Consider the following 20,950-nt stretch of genomic DNA (forward strand, 5'->3'; position numbering starts at 1 on the left):
TTTCATCTTAAAGTTCTTTTAGCTCATGCCTGTTTCCAAACAAATATAGTATAGCTCACCTTAAGATGCACATTTTTACTAGCCAAAAGCCTACTAATTCTATATCTTGAACCATGATCCAGAAAGCCAAATTTCATTCTTCAACATAATATTCTTAGCCAGTTATTTACTCTCCATATTCTCCTTTCCCCTCTAAAGTTCTAACTTTAAATCAAATGAAGACACACACATGTCCACAAGTCCTTCAGTTTCCTGCTCAATACATCATAATCCTTTGCAGGTTTCTTTTCAAGCTATATCATTCACCTCCCCATGAATCACTAAAAGTGATTGAAGAGGTCAGCAAATATGACAGAATCTTTTTTTCTTTGGAGAGAGGAAAGGCAGGGCAATTGGGGTTAGGTGACTTGCCCAAGGTCACACAGCTAGTTAAGTCTGTCACATATCTGAGGCCGGATTTGAACTCAGGTCTTCCTCACTCCAGGACCAGTGCTCTATTCACTGCACCACCTAGCTGCTCCTAAACCTAATAGAATCTTAAATGGCTCTCTGTCATGCCCTGATCCACAATCCAGGAATAAAGCACACCTCCCAAATAGTTATCTTAGGTTCACATATAGACACACTCCACTGTGTTAACCTGGTTCTAGTTACTGTTTGTGGTTTAAATAATAAAACTGCTTTTCTTTTTTAAAAAAGTATGCTATAATTTTATCATTCACTAATTCAGACTGGCTTTTCCAATTAGTCTGAATAAGTGAGAGCACAGGATTGGGACTTAAATATACTCTAATCTTGACCCTATCACTAACTAGCTAAGTTAGTTACCTGATCTGGGTCCCAGTCTCCCAATTTGTTAAATTATGAGGTTGGGACAAGACAGTCTCTAAGTTCTCTCTGTATTCTAACATTCTATAATTCTTTTAATTAGAAGGCAGAAACCTGCAAGGTTTAAAAATCTAACTCATTTCAATCAGATAATTCCTCCAGATTAAAAAAAGGATAAATTATCATAACTTAGATCACAGTGTTTTAGAGCTAACTGAACACTCGGAGATATCTAGTCTAACCCCATTTTGTGGGTGAGAAAACTGGGTTTTAGATATGGTAATTGACTTGTCTAAAAAGAAACAGCTAGTACACAGAAGAGAATAAAACCGGAAACTAGATTGGTCTCTTGACTGGTCAGTGCAATGCCCTTTCTTCTACAACCAGTATTTCTATTTTGACAAATAACATTCTATTTCCTCTGCCAGTATAAAAACAACTATCATAATGACTATAATTCTGGAATTCAAGTTTACAGGTCACTTTGGAGTCCTCTCTAAAAGATTCAATAAAATGTGAAATTACTGTTGTTATCAAATCAGTAGTAACATTGGATTTCTACATTATTTTATGTCAATCAGGGTCACATTTAGACTTCTATTAAATACAAAGTGATTGTGTGTGTATGTGTATTTGTGTGTATAAAACTGGGTGCTTTGTACCACTACCTTGCAAAAATATACCACAAAGAGAAGGCAAAGGATTGTCTCACAGAAATGAGAGCTCACTCAGTCAATATGGAACATGAGAATCTTACCCCAAATAAAAAAGATGTAGTTGGCAAAAGCATTAAAAAATAATAATTAGCAATAACTCATTATGGCTTCTCTAGAAATAACACTCATTGCCCTATTAGTTTCTTGTAGCCAGAGGGTCAGCAAGAGGTAACCTCAATGGTCCTACTACACCTGGCAACAGGGTATGGCTTCCAGGTTCCATATAGCTAATGGAAACAGAGAACGGTAGAAAACACAGGTGTAACCTGTCTTAAACAAATATAACATTAGAAAATACAGATTTATAATCCACAGAAGTTAGTGGTTAACTATTGGCTTTGCAAAATAACTCATCACACTATTATTCTAAGGAGAAAGCTCACCTGGCACAATGAAAAAAAAATTTTAGTATGTAAGCAATGATTTGCAGGAACATGTGTACTGCATAAAGAGCAATGGGTCCATATGTATCATAAGAGAAGTAACAGAAGAGAAAAGGCAAGGCCTAAATAAATTCCAATTAGCTAGGTTCATATAGTCTGAGGGTTAAGAAGTCCTAAATGTCAAGGGTGTGATGGGGAAGCACTGATGAAAGCTGTCAAAGTGACTTTTTCCACAAGTGATTAACTTGAATGTCTTTCTCAATTTGAATTCTGTACAAGTAGTTAGAACTTCCTGAATACCAAGGAAGAATGTGATACCAAAATGGATGATACATTATATATATATGTACATATGCATATATATCCATTCATTTTATTATAGGATGGGAATTTCTATTAAAGTGATGTCTGAAATCTCATAATACAGTAAGGACAACAAAAAAAACAAAGCAACAACCTGAATTTACAGTTATACCAGCCTCCATTTTTTTTTCTGCCTTTACAACATAAGGAAAAATGGTCTCTAACCAAAATATACTGAACTTCCAAATTGCAGAAGTGGTGAAAATAATAAAATAGTACACATGGATGGAGATGAAAACTGAGCTACAAGTTCATATATATATCCCCATTTAGAATATACTGGCTCTATTTGCCAGTCATTTGCATACTCCTTTCCCACCCACCCCTAACCATCACAAAGCTCTTTTTTTTTTTTAAAGTAGAGGAAAAAAGCACTCCAATTTCTTCTTTAAAGTGAACCCTCTCTTCTAATTCATCACAGGAGAAAACAGAAGTAGGGAGTTTCAGATTTAGCTAATTAAGGAGATGTCTATGCAGAGAAGACTCCATTTAGTCTAAACTCTTCCAGTGAGATCAGATTATAGCAATGGTAAACACAGGGAAATGGCCCTGCAGAGACTATCTGAGCCAACACTAGTAAAAACAGACAATCCCTTGGATTCATCCTGAAATATTATTCATTTCACTCCCACTGGGCATGATAAGGACAGTCAGAAGAATTCCCAACCTGGAATTATCAGTTTACAGTTTGCATATACCTAAGCAGTATTTCCAGAAGGTAACAAATGCACATTGTTTCTAAGCACAAGAATAAAACACAAACAGTAGACCTTCAGTTTCCTCAGGCTCTAGAGGAAAAAAAAAGAGAATTTCAAAAAGCGTTTGTTTCCAGGAGATTATAATATGAAAACATTAAAGGAGTCTATGAGGCAACATAGGGATTACAACTCTGTTCGCAGTTAGAGATGGCAACATAGGACCTGTAAAAACCTTGGCCTCCACAGTTTTAGACCGGCTTTCTCGCTTGGCCTCAAGGAAATTTCGCTTTCTGATATTAACAGGTCTTAACTCATTTCTGATTTTGACTTTACCATTCTGCATTCCCTGTTTTTCCATAAGCCGCAAGGTAGCAAGATGGCTAAACTTTTTGGAATTAACTGAATTAGGGTTGGATGCCAAATCTTTCTCCGGCAGGAGGGACCAGTGCAAACAGCATCGCTCAGGCTCAGGAAATAAAGTCCTTGTAATTTGTGGAGAAAGGGGAGGTGCATCATTTAACTTAAGATGCTTGTCCACAGAACCCCTTATTGTTTCAACAATTCTCTTTTCTCCTTTGTGATCAAAAGTCTTGTTTCCATAAATACAGGAAACATTCTCAGCTTTAGCTGAACTGGGCATTTTCTCTTCCGAATGAGTGAAAATGCCTTTACTCTTCTTTACGATGACATCCAGGTTATTTTTGGAAGATGCTTTGAGGGGAGGCAGAACTAAAAGAGACTTGGAAGTCAGAGACTCCAAAGCAGTGCTGTCTTTGTCTGAGTGGACACCAGCATTTTCTGGTCTTTTGACATCCTTGAAACTGTCTGGTGCAAACCACTTCTCTGGGTGCCAAACAAACTCCTTTACTTGCAGGCTCTTCCGTTCCCCCTGATTAGGGGATGGGAAGCAGATTTTGCTGATTTCCTTGGACAGACTTTCTGTGCAGTTGGCTACATCCTGGCTTGGGGGAGTGGCCTCTTCCTTTCCTGTCATCACAGGGACTGGTATGCTGGCTTGCAGTTTCACCTCTGGCTTCACTGGATCAGCAAAAGGCTTAGGTTCAGGCACCATGTTTTTGTCAGAGACTTGTAACATATTTAAACATAGCAAGCAGCTGCTAACACATTCTCCTGCCCTTGGTTTTCTGTATTTCTTTTTTGGCCAAATGCAGGCAGTTGGAGAAGCCATACCCCAGCCTTGTACCTGAAAGCAAAACAGGATGTTAATCTACAGAGTAGACCTGAGGGACAGTAAAAGACTATAGGCAGGGGGTTCTTGACTTACATAGCCCAGACACTCTGACAACCACCCCTATCTAGCTACAATTTCTATAAGAGCCCTTTGGGGGAAACAATTTGGAGCTTTCAAAAAATAAGTAATTTAGAAGAGGAAGAAGGGAAGAATCTGTGAAAATTAGGAACAATTTAGGGGAGCTCCCAGATTGCCAAGTAGGGCTGCCCTATCTTTGACAGACACTCTTACCCATATTCCACCAATGGATACCTGAAATTTTCATTTCATTCTGTTATACTGACTGAAATTTTACCAATGAAAGGATTCTTGTTTTAATAAGCATCCTCTTTTAAAAATGCAAATACACTGGGAAGGTTGAGCCAGCATCCAGTCACACTTCATAATATACATATAGTTCAACTGAGATTGCTTTCTTCTTAATATAGTGCTATGACCAACTGCACTGAAGGTAACAGTACTTTTGGTGAGGGAGGTCAGGAGTAAGCAAGTAATTTTGAAGTATGAAAAACTTTAAAGAGCAGGAAAGACCTGAGTGGAGAGCTACAGTAAAGGTCTTTTGGTAGCCTGAGTGTACCAGGGTCATTGGGAAGGTTGTGAGAGTATGGTATAGAAAGGAAGATGAAAGATGTTAAAGATAACTCTACCTTAAAAATTCTTCTACATAATAGGTATTAAATATATATTTTGATATATAAACATGTAACATTTTAGAGGAAAAATTATAGAATCAGCTTTTTTTTTTTAAGAAAACCTTCATTACAGCTCCATGGAGCACTGAAAACTGATGCTCTAAAATATTTCCCAACCTTGGTTTAGAAACATTTCAAGATTTCTCTAGTTATCTTAAAGTACTGTAGAACTTCAACATAATAGCCCTAAACTTGATTTTAATTCAACTAAATGCTTAAAATATATTTATTCCAAGTAGCTTGTTAAGGTATTTCAACACCAAAAAAGCTTAACATTTCTTGTCTAGATTTTAAAAACTTTCTGTCACTGTTCTAAAAAGCACCACCCTGAAATGGAAGTGCCATCTCAGTTTTTTACTCAGAAATTTCAATTTAACTTTGCAAAGAAGAATAAACAATTAGGTAGAAGGCTGACACAATGCTGAATAAAGGATCTTCTGTCTCACCAAATTTACAGATAGAAGGGGTCTTAGAGATTATTTGAGTCCAACCTCTAATTTTATAGAGGAGGAAACTTCAGTCCAGAAAAGTACTTGCTTAAGGACAAGAGCTGCTAAATAACAGTCGGGATTCAAATCCAGGTTCCCTGACTCTGAAGCTAGTGCTCTTAGAACTAAACCACATTGCTTTTCTAATATATAAGGTTTATATAAAGTGTTAGTGTCACTTTAAATTTTCAATTACTATGGACTACATTAGACAGAAATAAACTATAAGTTAATATAACAATATAATATATAGCACAATTGTTTAGATAGCTAAACTTCAATTATGTTTAACTTTCATAATAGGTCAATCTCATTTTTAATCAACTATTAATAATATGAATTTCATAAATGCCATTTATGATTTGAACCTCTCTCTAACCTAGCCAAAATAAGCATTCTTAAGTGAAAATCTGGCCATGAAACTCCATAGCTCAAAAATCTTCTGTGGTTCCCTACTGTATCCTCAGTTTAAGCTCATTTATCTGAGATCCAATGTCCTTCACAATCAGGTCTCCAGCACCTTTCCAGATTTATATTATTCTCTTCCATACACTTGACACTGCAATCAAACTGAATTACTATCTGCACCATGGACATGTACTGAGATCTCCATAGCCATACTTTTCTTTACATCGTTCCCTCTGCTTGGAATGCCCTCCATCCCGCCTCTGCCTGTTGAGTTCCTACCAATCCTTTAAAACCAGATTCAAATCCCTGCAGAAAGTCTTTGTGGATCACTAAATCAGTAAAAAACCTTCTTCTTGTATATCACAAGGCACTTTGTTTTTCCTCCCCAATGCATTTATTATATAATAATTATACAATATAGTTACCTATGTTTTTTATTTTCCCTGCTAGACTATAAGACTAATGTGAGCAGAGTTTATATTATATTTAAACTGTATCTTCCCCAGTGTGTAGAAGTGCTTTGTATAATAGGTTCTTAATAACTATTTACTGAATGCCAAATGAAAATTCCTTTAAAGCTCATCATTTTGATAAGCAAACAAGTTTTAAGATCCTTTTTCTAACATGCATAATAAAAATTACCTTTCAAAAAACCCAAAACTATTAAAGATTAATTAAAAACATTGTAATATTTTTGCAATTTTTTTATAACCAGGGGGATGAAACAAACAAACAAAAAAGCTTATCCAAAGATCTGTGTCTTCATTGATATGAAAGCTCCCTTAACCAACACAAATCACAAGCTTTCTATAACTTGGTCATAATGAGTTGGTGTGGCAGAAAAATTCAACCCCCTGGGGCTACCCATCTGGTGATAAGCCTCCCAAAATTTACCTGTAATGGTCCTCAGACAACAAATATACAGTCCTCTGTTGGGCCCACACACAAGGCCTTTCTACCTTAGTAGGACCTGCTAGAACTTGGATTCTACTGTCATAATCTTGCCATAATAAGATGTAAGAGAATTTTTGTAGAGTTTCAAATTAAGACAATAAAATTTTGTTCAGATATTAGAAAAAAAAACTTTTTAGACACCAGAATTATACATTATTTAAATAGACCATAGATAGAAGTAACTGAGTCTCACTTCTAAAGATATTCAAGGAAAATAGACAAATATCTGTACTAGATGATTTAATCTGCATCAAGTCAGGAGATTGTCCCAGATGACAACCTGAGATCTTTTTTTCTTATTCTATGACTTTAATTCCAAAGACACTGTATGAATTAATTTAAAGTAGATTTTTTTTTCTGGAACTCAACTACTATTTACTCTAAATTAAACAAAAACAATTTTGCTTTTATAATATACCAGTAGCAATAATAATTGGTTCTTTCTTTTCACAAATCTACTGTATCCTTAAACAACTCAAAATCCTATACCTTATAGAGGGCTTTGTAATTTAGTAGATATTTAATAAAAATTTGTTGAATTCATGTAACAACTGAATAAATGAAGTTCTGTTTGAACTCAACTGTTTGGAATCTTCCATTTGTGGATTTGTTCCAGGATTATTTTTTTTTTTTTGGCTTTTTGGAGGGCAATTGGAGTTGTGACTTGCCTGACGTCACACAGCTAGTAAGTATGTCAAGTGTCTGAAGCCGGATTTGAACTCAGGTCCTCCTGACTCCAGGGCCAGTGCTCTATTCACTACACCACGTAGCCACTCCTCCAGGATTACTTTTAAAGCAGTTCACAGACTATGGTCAAAGTTCAGCATACCATAAACCAGAATCAGGACACATTTTAGGTTTACGGGTCGGTACCCTAGTTGATTAAATGTTTCAAATGAGCATATACTTTGTGACTGCATATTCTATTCAAGGGCTACACTAAACTGATCTAAGTTCAACCTAAGAGATCCCTTGTCAGTATTATACTCAGAGCTTTATGAGGAGAGAAAAAAACACAAAGACTGCTGAGAAAAATAGTGTAGTAAGAAATTCTCCCATCCCCAAACCAGCATCACCACCCAACCAAAGTCACTGCCAATGTGTTCTGTGGTCCAAAGAAATGTGGAACAATTAATACAGAAAAATGGATATGGATGCAGAAAAAACTGAAATGTTTAGTTTATTAGAGAAGAGAATCTTGAACAAGAATTTATCCATTTTTACCAATTTGCCAAATGATGGATAAAAATTACTTCAGTCTTAGTACAGTAGCTTTACATTGAACAAACACATTACCAACTCAATCTATAACTTTATTCATGCCTATATAATGGAGATGAAAATCATTCTTGTGGGCAACAGTTCAAAAGGGCTTAGCACATGTGGCTGTTATTCAGATTTTTCTCACAAAATGCTAATGAAGACATAATTTGGATGGTGACAGCAGTGTTACTTAGACATTCTTCATACTATACAACTGAAGATGATGGAAGGGTAGGTAAATGCTACTGATGAGGCCAGGAAGCAAATATATACATATATATATAAACCTGCTCTGGGGTATCGGCCTGTAAGTTGCTACCATTAGCTGGGTCTCCTTTGCTCACAGCCACACTAAATCTCTACCATCTTTTTTCATATTCTATGTAAGGCTGACTTGTCTGCTACTCTTTGTCACCAGTCCATGGCTATAACGTGCTTCTAAAAAGATTACTAATGGTCTTGGTTTCATTTTTAGTTAAGTGACAAGGGACCTTAGGAACCATCAAGTCCAAGCCCCCTTCATTTTACAGATGAGGAAACTGAGGCCAAAGAGGCTAAGTGACTTACCCAAGTACACACAGGTCTAAATGGCAGAGCCAGGATTCAAATCCAGGGTTTCTGTTTCCAAATCCAGCACTCTTTCCACTCCACCCTGATGCTTCCTGGTTTGTCATAACTGGACAATGTGCTGTCCAGAAGCAAAATCTGGCGGTCACTTTCAGTTCCATGTTGCAGATGAACACCACTAGCCAAAAACGAGCTCTCTCTAGTATACACTGGGTCATAGTCTGTTTTTTTTTCCCCCTCAGGTTTTTTCATCAGTTTTTAGCAATACAGTAACTCAACAAAACATTCTATAATCCTTTAAAAAGTTGCAGAATGTTAAATGTTGTAAAGATCTTCATTTTACAAATGAGGAACTAAGAACCAGAAATCCCAGAGAAAAATGACTTCCCTAAAGTCACTTCTGGAAAAATAAAACAACAAAGGACATATTCTATTCATTCTGTGACTTCATCTAAATAAAAAACAATCATAGAACTTTAGTTCAAGGTAAGAAGCATATGCAAACAATGATGAAAGCCAAGACTAAAGAGGTACAGGACAAAGCAGATTTCCTTTCAATTAAAAACAATCCTGGAGAATCATTCTGGTACCGCCAAAGGATTTGACACATTGCTCAGAGTGCATCTATTGTTGCATGGTGTGATTCTGGGAATGTACAGTTAACAGTTGTGCAATACTTTGTTCAGGACTTTGATCAAAATATTGTCAGCAAAAAAGGAGCAAGGAGTGAGGTGGCTCTCTGGGAGAGGGAAGAAGAGGGATACAGGGGGAATTTCAGGTCATATGAAAACAAAAGCTATCCATAAAATTTAATTTAAAAAAAGAAAAAAAGCAAAGGAGGAGCAGTGAGTAAGAGTGCTAGCCCCGGAGTCGGGAGGACCCAGGATCGGTTCTGGCCTCAGATACTCAACACCCACATAAAAAAAACTGGCTGTGTAACCTTGGGCAAGTTACTTAACCCCAATTGCTTAAAAAAAAAGCAAAGGAGCAAGTCCCCTCTTCCCACACTGCACCCCCCCAAAAAACTGGTTTCAGTCTGTGCTCCAAGTTTCCATTTTGATGGTGATGCTCTGAATTGGCCTAAGAATCAGGAAGACCTGGGTTCAGTTCTCACTTTTGACACATACTAGCCATGTGTCCTTCACCAAGTCTCTTAAAATTCTCAGTGTTGCAGGCAAGTAAATTGCAGAGCAGGCATTAATCTAAGGTAGTAAAGGAAGTCTCCATGCTGGGAGTTCCCTCCACTAAAGTCTTAATTCAGTGTTTCATTATGGTATGCATGTAATAAACTCCTCCAATGAAGTCCTATTTTGGTGCTTCATTAGGGAATTGGAGGTGTCTCTGGGCTCCTGAAGGTTATGCCAATAGAATACAGATTCTGAAAGGTTCTGTTAAGCTGGAAACAATGCAAGCACGGGCCCAACAATGCTCTATTACACCTTTTATCTGGAGTCCAGCCTATATAAATTTGGAGCAAATCACCAGTTTGACTACAGAGTTACAAAATTTCATCTGTAATCCACAGATTTCAATGAAGATTTTCTGCTAAGACAAAGAAGGCTGTTCTGGTGGAAGGAGTACCCAAATAAATGAAATAACAGATCAATAAAGTAACGAAGTATTAAAGAATTTATTAAGCCTCCAGTATCATTCTGTTCTGATACATCCTTGTGCCCTGGAAGCTCTAGCAGGTCTTGAGCACAAGTTAAACCTAAGACTATCGTCATCTGAGAACTAGCCTAGGTAAATGTGGAGAGGCTTATGGCTATAACAGGATGAATTTTGTTTGGGTTACATCATTTCATGTGAATGCTGCCTGCCTAGTAAGGCAGGAAAGGGCTAAAAATTGGGTCAATTAAAAAACACATAGATGAAATAATGTATCCTGAAATAACAAATAATAATAATTCACATTTATATACAGTTTTAAGGTTAGCAAAATACTTTCCTCATGACAGTTGAAGGAGATAACATATGTAAAGTGCTTTAAAAACCTTAAAGCACTAGATTAGCTATTATTACCTATTAGCTATCCCAATGCTATGATAGTAGTATTGAAGTAATTTACTGTATAAAACTAAACAACAAAAAACCAAACATACATTTATAATTATTTACATTTCAAAATGCATTTAAGCATATAAAACATCCATAATAGCTTCCTCATTACTACCTCTATGCTCTTTCCCGTTGCCAATCAATTATTCTCTGTATTTCTGGAAACATTTCATACAGTTGCAGCCATGATATGATGTTCTAATTCTGCAGTTTTACTTCACATTATTTCATGTCATTCCAAATTTCTTCATAGTTCTCATTTCTCATTACTATTACACTATATTATTTCATTATTTTGCAATAACCACAATTTACTCCTCATTCACTACAAGATACATTATTTTGAGTTCTCTACAATTACAAATAATGTTGCCATAAATGAGTGGTGACCAAAGAAATGATAGAAATGTGCAATCCTGTCAGCAATGAATAAGCACACCTTCTACAAGACCATTAGCATTGTTTTGTATTATATAGGTTTTTTTACTCATTTGATGGGTATGAAATCATAGTTCAAAATGGTTTTAATTTGCCCTTCTCTGATAAGACTGAACATATTTTTCAAGTACTTATTTGTAAAATATGTGTCTTTTGTTTAAGAACAAGACTTGCTAAGTTTGGAAAGCCTTATCATTCAATTAATATAGGTGATAAAATATTTTGGCTATAGTAACTCTTTTTTTTTTTTGCCTTTAGGAGGGCAATTGGGGTTAAGTAACTCGCCCAACGTTACAAAGCTAGTGTTTTTGTGTGCATGTTAAGTGTCTGAGGCCAGAACCGAACTCAGGTCCTCCTGACTCCGGGGCCGCTTTACTCACTGCACCACCTAGCCGCCCCGCTATAGTAACTCTTGAAGACTAATCACTAAGTTTTAGGAGGTTTATAATCTGTGTAGGTAGAAGGAGTATCCACACTGATAAAACTACAAATACTTAAGAGTATTTACAGTATATTTATAACCTCTGTTCACATCCTGTGACTGATTTATTAAATGAAAACTGACTGTTGTCCCAAATATTTTATATAAATTCCTTAAAAATTGTAATGTTAAACTTTCACATATTTGTTGTAATTTTTTCTCCAAGTTTTTATTTTTCTTCTTATTCTGATTATATTGTTTTTGGTTGTGAATTTTATTTTTACATATTCTAAACCATTCAAATATTTTTCTATTTGTTCAATAGATTAAATTTAAGATAAAAGTTTCCTGATTTTCCCAATTCTTTTTAAGGTACTTAAGTCTGATTAAGATGGAATTTATTATGGTATATGATATAAAGATCTAAATTTCTTTTTGTTTATATTACTATCTATAGCTTTTCAAAATTTATTAAATACTGAATTATTTCTACAATTTGAATGTTTGATAGGTTTGTTAACACTATTCTATATATTTGGTTTTATTTATGGCACTTCTTTTCTAGTACTTTTATTTGTGATACTTCCACTCACTTATCTAAATTTTGGTCAGTACTATGTTGTTTTTCTAAATACCACTTTATAATGTTTTGAGATCAAAGCAGGCACAGCCACCTTCTTCAGCATTCTCCTCCTATTCCTCCCTCAAAATTATATTTTACTTTATTGCTCATTTGTTTTCCACTAAAATTTCATAGTAACTATACCAGTATACCAAATCCATTGGTATTTTGATTAACATTGACATTACATTTTAAAATTCATATAGGAATTGTCATTTTTATATTAAACTGACCCATCTGTGAATGATGGATTTTCCTCCATTTATTTAATCTTTCCTTTATTTCTGTTAATGTAGTCTTATAAATGAGGGTACTGTTATAGACAATGCAATCCTTGTTAAGTCACACATGTTCTTAGGCATGTTGAGAGAAATTTAACATTTTTTATTACTGTCATAAATGGGGCTTCTTTTAAAAAAATATCAGTAGAACTGAACTGAATTTGTAGGAGTTTTCTTGGTCTTTATTTAGTAGTATAAAAATATGAAAGATTTTTCTAGGTCCATCTGGTGTCTTGCATCCCTGTTGAATCCACTGTCTGAACTCATTTTTTGGTTGACTGAAGGATTTTCTGAATAATAATCATGTCATTTCTGGTAATATTTAGATCTCTTCATTTGTTTGTCCCTAAAACATATTTTTCTTGTCCTACTGCAATTGCTGGCATTTCTATTACTGTGACATATAAAAATGCTATAAGTATACCCTTATAGTTTTGTTGGCTCTGGATTTCAAATAAGACACTTTTTATTAAGTTGAGAAAAAAAACCTCTCTATTTCTATGCTTTTTAGTTTTTTTTTAATCATGAATAGATGTCATAGTTTACCAAAGGTGTTTCTATATCCATTCATATGCTTAGATGATTTTTATTTTTTCTGGTTATCATATTGTTGTATTATTTACTTAAACTGAACAACTATTGCCTTCCTGGTATAAATCTTACTTGGTCATGCTGAATTATGTTTTCAGTGTGTAGTGCTAGCTTGTATTTGCTAATATTTTAATATTTTTGCAATATGAGATAGTGGATAGAAGTCTTCACGTCAGAATGATCTGGTCCACCTCTTATCCATACTGATTGTGTGATCCTGAGTAAATCATTTAACCTCTCAACATCACAGACAATTCTCTAAGACTAAATTGTAGAAGAGGCCAGCCTATAATGGTAGGAGTTTTCTTACCAGTTGCTTCCTACACCAGCTAAATTACAAATCTATCCTCTCCCCCAAATTTTATCTATATTAATGAGTCAGCTTCTGTGATAGTAATGGCAATTAAAGATTCCCCTGTATTGGCTTGGTTTTCAAATTGATTGTATTAAAACCCAGAGTTTGTTAATCCCACCTGTGGGATGGGCTTGTTGATGTGAAAAGAAAGTCCTGAACTGGGAGGAGCTGGTGATGGAGATTTGGAGAGATAAGAGAGAGGTGGAAGATCTTTTTGGAAGCAGCACCTCGTGGAGAGAGAGAGACTAAGAGAATTGCTGGTGGCCGCTTTGAATTGCCCTGGACTTTTGAGACCTGCCCCCCTGAGCTGCCAAGGACTGAGGAGACATGGCTGTTTTGCTGGTACTTTGTCTGTCTGTTTTGATGTTGTTTTGCCAGATTTGTCCACTGGTGAAAGACAGTCCTTTTGTTGAAGAAGTCCTGGAACCTGGCTGTTCGCTAAGAAGCCCTGAGACTGTCCTGCAGACAGAGAGTGAATACTGTCCACTGGTGAGGGACAGTGCTGTTGTTGCAGGGGTCTGGAGACTGTCCTGCAGACAGAATGAATACTGTCCACTGGTGAAGGACAGTGCTGTTGTTGCAGGGGTCTGGGAGCCTTTCTGTTGGTTCAGAAGCCCTGAAGAAGGATTTTCTTGTTGTATGTTTACAGAAATCCTGGGAGAGGGCTTTGCTAATGTGTTCAGGGGTTCTAGGGCTGTTCTACAGACAGAGGATAAATTCATGAAGGGACTGGCAATGTATCTTATGGCCTTGCTAAGCCTTGTCTCTCCAGGAACTAAGATTGCTGAGAACTTGCCTCGTGTCAAGATGAAGAAAAGACCTCCATTTGGGTATTAAGTGCTGTGTTTAAACTTGATGTAACTCTGGGGTAGATTCAATTGTGATCCAGGGGTGGGGAACTTTTGACCTTTTTGTGTTCTGTGGTTGAACAAATGAATGTAGTTTACTTATGTTTGGAAACTAATCTCCATTTGAGAAGAGGGGCTTTGTGGTGGACTTAATTAAGGTATAGCCTGGGGTGGAGAAGTATTTGGAACAGGGACTTTGTAATTGATTGAATGATTGGAAGGTCCTGGGGTGGGGTAGTACTTGGAGATTATTTAATCACTGCTTAGTAAATGCTGTATTTGGAATAATGTCATGTTTTGATCTTCTCTGTTCTTGGTTGGTCATTGAATAAAATGGAGAGCACCTATGCTGGTATTCTGAACCTTGGGAAGTTGCCTTTCCTTGACATTACATTACATTAACTTATAAAATCATAGATTCAGAGCTGGAAGAGACCTTAGATATCATTGCTCCCGACTGCTTCATTTTACAAATGAGGAAGCAGAGACTCAAAGAAATTAAGTGTCTTGCTTAAGGTCACACAGTTATAAAGTATATAAGGCAGGATTTGAACATAAGTCTTCCTGTCTCCAAGTCCAGTACTTTATACACTATTCCATGCTGCCTCTAAGACAGGCCTTTCCTTGACACATGTAGCTCTTCTTTCTTTTGAAAATTCCAAAGAATAAAAATTTCTTCCCCAGAAATTTCTCTCTTTCTCTTTCTCTGTATATATACCCTATATAGAATACTTGGTTCTAGAGTTACAGAAATGGAAAAGAACATACTAACTGCCCTCAGGACTACTGAAATATAGTAAAGGGTGAGATATGTACACAAATAACTATAATATGGAGCATAAAATGAGTGCTAAGAGAAATCACACAGAGTAACCTGAAAAATTTAGAGAGGGAAGGAATAATTTCTAGCATGGGAATCAGGAAAGATATTATATAGAATTTGGCATCTGATCTGGGCAATGAAGGAAGGGAAATTTATGTCTTTAAGTAAAAAAGAGGGAAATCCCTCAGGCATGGAGGGACGTTGAATACAAATGCACAGAAGTGGGAGAGGACAGGACTAGAAGAAGGCAAAGTAAGTAAACCAGTTTGACTGGAGTTCAGACTGTGCGGAGGGGAGTTTTATGAAATAAAAGTAAAAATGCTGGTTAGGACAAGATTGTGGAAAACCTTAAATATGAATATAAGGAGTTAGTATTCCATATAATTAATAATTGGCAATAATAAAGGTTGGTTTTTTAAATGGGTTTTATCAGTTCTATGAATTAGGAAGATTACTTTGGCAGCTCTGTGAAGGACGGATTAGAGAAAAAAGTAAGGATACCAATTAGAAGACTATTAAAATAGTTGACAAGAGAAAATGAAGGCCTTAAATAGAGAAGGAATGTGAGAAATGTTTTGGACCTGGCACTAAAGAAGATATTGGTAAACTTGGAGAGATCAATTTGACTGTTGATATATCTCAAACCAGATTGCAGTTGAGAAAATGGATAGTTAGGTGATAAAAACATTGTCATGAGAATATCTTCTTAAATTATTAATATAATATTGTAAAATAATAATAAAATTTTAGAGCTTTGGGACTTAACTAGTCCAACCCACTAATTTTACAGAGGAGTTTGCCAAAGAAATGAAAATGAGGACACAGTGTTTTAGGGGTAAAGTCAGGGCAATAAGCCAGGTTTTCTGATTTTAAGTATAGTGTTCTCTCTGCTGCCCCACCCTATTAATAATTTATGAGACATCAATAATTTTATATCCCATAGCTGTACTAATAACCAACTATTCTGGAAAAACTATAAATTACTGTATAGGTAATTAAGTAATAAAGAAAATCTAAAATTTCAAAATTCTGAATAGAGTTCATTTGTACAAAGTCCCTTCTTTAAAAGACAGCTTTAAGATCAATTTAAAAATGAATAATCTTTGTTTAGATGGAAAGTAATACAGGCCCTTAACTTTTAAGCATATGAAAATAATGCTAACATCTAAGCTCATCAGCAATTCATATACTGATAGTAAAAAGCCCTCTTTGAAAAGATTGTTCTAAAATGAGAGGAAAGACACTACTATGGATACTTTTAACAAGTTAATGAAGTATAAGGAAGGATGAAATGTGTCCTGCATGATCTTTGATTAGATTGGTAAAAAGGTTCACTCATATTGCCCAGGCAAATTGATGATTTTTCAAACTTGTGAAAGTATTGACCAGAATACCATCATAAGTGAAGAGAGTTCACCTTTGTTACCCAGGACCTTTGGAATCCTTGGAGATAGGAAGATGAATTAGTAGGGGAAATGGGTAGGAAGATTTAATTCTTTTTCTCATTTTTGGAGGGGGGAAGTGTGATAGTAATGGAATGTAAAGATCCCCCTGTATTGGCTTGGTTTTCAAACTGATTGTGTTAAAAACCAGAGCTTGTTAATCCCACCTGTGGGATGGACTTGTTGATGTGAAAAGAAAGTCCTGAACTGGGAGGAGCTGGTGATGTAGATTTGGAGAGACAAGAGAGAGGCAGAGGAACTTTTTGGAAGCAGCACCTCGTGGAGGCAGAGAGAGACTGAGAGGATTGTTGAGGGCCACTTTGAATTGCCCTGGACTTTTGAGACCTGCCCCCAGAGCTGCCAAGGACTGAGGAGACATGGCTGTTTTGCTGGTACTTTGTCTGTTTTGATGTTGTTTTTGCCAGATTTGTCCACTGGTGAAAGACAGTCCTGTTGTTGAAGAAGTCCTGGAACCTGGCAGTTGGCTAAGAGCTCCTGAGACTGTCCTGCAGACAGAGTGAATACTGTCCACTGGTGAAGGACAGTGCTGTTGTTGCAGAGGTCTTGCAACCTTGCTGTTGGTTCAGAAGCCCTGAAGAAGGATTTTCTTGTTGTATGTTTACAGAAATCCTGGGAGAGGGTTTTGCTAATGTTTTCAGAGGTCCTAGGACTGTTCTGCAGACAGAGGATGAATTAATGAAGAGACTGGCAATGTATCTTGTGGCCTTGCTAAGCTTTGTCTCCCCAGGAACAAAGATTGCTGAGAACTTGCCTCCTGTCAAGATGAAGAAAAGACCTCCATTTGGGTATTAAGTGCTGTGCTTAAACTTGTTGTAACTCTGGGGTAGATTCAATTGTGATCCAGGGGTGGGGAACTTTTCACCATTTTGTGTTCTATGATTGAACAAATGAATGTACCTTACTTATGCTTGGAAACTAATCTCCATTTGAGAAGAGGGGCTTTGTGATGGACTAAATGAAGGTACAGCCTAGGGGTGGAGTAGTATTTAGAACAGGGACTTTGTAATTGATTGAATGAATGTAAGGTCCTGGGGTGGGGTAATACTTAGAGATTATCTAATCACACTTAGTAAATGCTGTATTTTGAATGATGTCATATTTTGATCTTCTCTGTTCTTAATTTGTCACCTAATAAAATGGAGAGCACCTATGCTGGTATTCTGAACCTTGGGAAGTTGCCTTTCCTTGGCATTACATTACAGGAAGGCAAGGCAATTGGGTTTAAGTGACTTGTCCAAGGTCACACAGCTAGTAAGTATCAGGTGTCTGAGGCTGCATTTGAACTGAGCTCCTCCTGACTCCAGGGCAGTGCTCTATTCACTGTGCCACCTAGCTGCCCCTATTTAAAGAATTCTTTAGAAATACTTTAGTACTTCACTGGGTCTGTTGTCTAAGTGATGTGGGTGTTCTCCCCACCAGTGGAAATCAGAATTCATCCATGGCCTCTCATCCTGTGAAATTTTTATTCACATACTTTCACGGTTCTTCATAGATTATCCACCTAACATCCTGGAGGTATTCTAGGCCATTTTAACATTTGTTGGACACTAACACAACAACTAAGCCCTCCATCTATTATCTCTTTCTCTTGCTGCATGACTTACCTCCTCTTTTGATCATACATTTCCTGGGTAACATATTTTTCTCTACTGCTTACATCCATATATTGCAGCCCACCATGTGTCTCTTTTGTCTTTTGGCATTTCTGAAGTTTTGACTCTTGAAGATTCTAGCATTCCATGATTCCCAGCCATATAGTATTACCAAGAAAAATGTAGATATTTTAAAAAATGAGTCAGGATATTATTGTGTCAGGGCATTATTATTCTCTAGGAAGAGTATAAAAAGCATTTAGCTTTGTGAGAAGCCCATTGCAGTCTTTTCCATCTCCAAACCATGCCACTTATACTATGGACCTTCTCTGCTCCCACCAAAACTTAAAACTTCCCACCCCTGAGACCCTGGATTCTGACATATGGGATTTCACTTTATTATGCCCAGAATTAAGCCTTCCTAGCCATCACTTCCTAGTCATCTTCTAACTATACCACTGCATGAATACAATCTACCCTCTGTTCCAACTTTTAACTCCTCTCTATATATTATTTTCCTCTGTTAGAATATAAGCTTGAGGACAGGGACTGTCTTACTTATGCATCTGTTTCTGCATGCTTAGGAGAGTGCTTGGGCACATAGTGGGTGCTTAATAAAGGCCTCTTCATTCATTCATTTGACCAAGCAACAACAAAAAGCAATTATCCATATTAAAAAGGAAATGGTTTGAACAGAAGATAGCAAGAGGAAAAAGGGAGGGGAGACAAGTGACATTGGAACTTACTCAATGGGAGTGAGGGCAAAAATGTTTTGAAGGATATGCATCTAATTTACACATAAAAGCATAATCTGGATTTTACTGTGTGAAAGAAAGTAGTTTATAGCACAAGTGAATTAGAGAGTTGGAAGGATATTAGACATCGTTTAGTCCAGCACCTACTTAAGGTGTGAATGACCTATACAACATACCTGACAAGGTCATCCATACCTTCACATGAGGACCTCTAGAGACAGGGAACTCATTATAGGTAATAATGAGTTATTATCCCCTGTGATTTGCCCATTTAGTTTTTGTACTGCTATAATTAAAAATTTTCCATATGTTTAGCTGAAATATTTTCCCCTGTAACTTTAACCCCACTGGTCCTTGTTCACCCCTCTAGGGTCAAGCAGAATAAATCTAATCACTCTTTTTCATGATAATCCTTCACGTATTTAAAGACAGCTATTTCCCCCTCCCCCAAACCTTTTCTTCAGGCCAAACATCCCTAGTATCTTCATTTGATCCTCATGTGGCTCTGAGGCCAGACATCCTAATATCTTCAACTAATCCAGTTGGTTACATTACATAGGATATACTTCCAAATGATTAATTCTTCATTTTAGCTCCTCAGAAGATCTGCAATTTCATTTTCATGGACATTCCATTCATTGACAGAGATCACAGTTATTTCATGATAAATCACTATGGCTAAAAAAATTTGTCATTAATATAAGTGAGATCTAAGTGTCATTTCCCAAATGGGAAAGGAACTTAATTTGAAATATCTTCCTCTAAAGAGATAAAGTATTTGAAATAGATTTCATAGGTAAAAATAATTATAGCTTATATTCATATCTTTAGGATTTACAAATGCCTTCCTAACAACTGTGAGGTATTATTGTTTTTGTTTTAAAATCTGTATTGATTTGATTTGTTTTTGTATCACTTTCATTTCCTAGTATATCCTTCCTCCCCTCTCCTGAGAGTCATCTCTTATAATAAGAATGAAAAAGAGAGAGAAAAAGCAGTTCAGCAAAACCAACCAACATATAAATCAAACACATTATATGCAGTGCTCCGTACCTGTAGTCTCCTACCTATGCAAAGAAGGGAGGATGGTACGTAACATAAGTATTATTTACACCATTTTAGAGATTGGGAAATTGAATGCCAGAGAGGCAAAGGTACTTGTCCAGGTTCACACAGATTAAATAAGTAGTCCAGTCAGTATTTGAACTCCGACTACACGATATTCTTTCTATTATGCTATGTTACCTCTTCATACAACTAAAGACAAGTCTGAAGAACTATGAGCCACTCACTACTATAAGGGTACTGAAGAGTGAAGATGTCAAAATATAGATGATGAACCTGGATGAAACAGTAAATAAAGAATGTATACAGAATCATTTCATAGTAAGCAATAGGATGTGTAGCTGTGAATTATCCTGTTTAAAAAAAAGTTTGGCCCATATAAGGTCATAATCTTAAGTGACTTTTTCCAAACCCTCAAAGAGGAAATAATTCTTATATAGAATGTTTCTAAAAACAGAGAAAGATCAAATGTTACTCATTCCTTTTTATGAAGCACATATAGAGGTGCTGCCTAAATCTGATAAAAGACAATACAAAAAAAAAAAAAAAGGGAAATTGAAGCTGTAATATAATGCCAAAAGAAAGGCAACTTCCCAGGTTCAAAATACCAGCATAGGTGCTCTCTATTTTATTCAGTGACAAACCAAGAACAGAGAAGATCAAAACATGACATCATTCAAAATACAGCATTTACTAAGTGTGATTAAATAATCTCCAAGTACTACCCCACCCCAGGATCTTCCAATCATTCAATCAATTACAAAGTCCCTGTTCTAAATACTACTCCACCCCTAGGCTATACCTTAATTAAGTCCACCACAAAACCCCTCTTCTCAAATGGAGATTAGTTTCCAAACATAGGTAAAGTACCTTCATTTGTCAATCACAGAGCACAATAAGGTCAAAAGTTCCCCACCTCCTGGATCACAATTGAATCTACCCCAGAGCTACATCAAGTTTAAACACAGCACTTAATACCCAAATGGAGGTCTTTTCTTCATCTTGACACGAGGCAAGTTCTCAGCA

At 36.3% G+C, this 20,950-nt stretch overlaps 1 protein-coding gene across 9 annotated transcripts in view; it reads right to left on the reverse strand.

The window, feature by feature from the left end:
• Nucleotides 1-533: 533 nt before the first annotated feature.
• CUNH16orf46 (chromosome unknown C16orf46 homolog) overlaps nucleotides 534-20,950 on the reverse strand; it is a 76,682-nt gene continuing 56,265 nt past the window's right edge. For 4 of the 9 annotated variants that reach the window (XM_069072218.1, XM_069072219.1, XM_069072215.1 and 1 more), the window contains one exon: nucleotides 534-4,192. In XM_069072218.1, coding sequence (XP_068928319.1) covers nucleotides 3,143-4,177 — 1,035 coding nt within the window. In that variant the 5' untranslated portion in view covers nucleotides 4,178-4,192 and the 3' untranslated portion in view covers nucleotides 534-3,142. The remainder of the gene's footprint in view (nucleotides 4,193-20,950) is intronic. The other 5 variants (XM_069072212.1, XM_069072210.1, XM_069072211.1 and 2 more) reach the window with 2 other exon arrangements.

This window comes from Petaurus breviceps, unplaced genomic scaffold (assembly GCF_028583685.1).
Source record: "Petaurus breviceps papuanus isolate PSGF00001 unplaced genomic scaffold, PetGlider_PUasm1.0 90845, whole genome shotgun sequence".
Classification (NCBI taxonomy): Eukaryota; Metazoa; Chordata; class Mammalia; order Diprotodontia; family Petauridae; genus Petaurus; species Petaurus breviceps.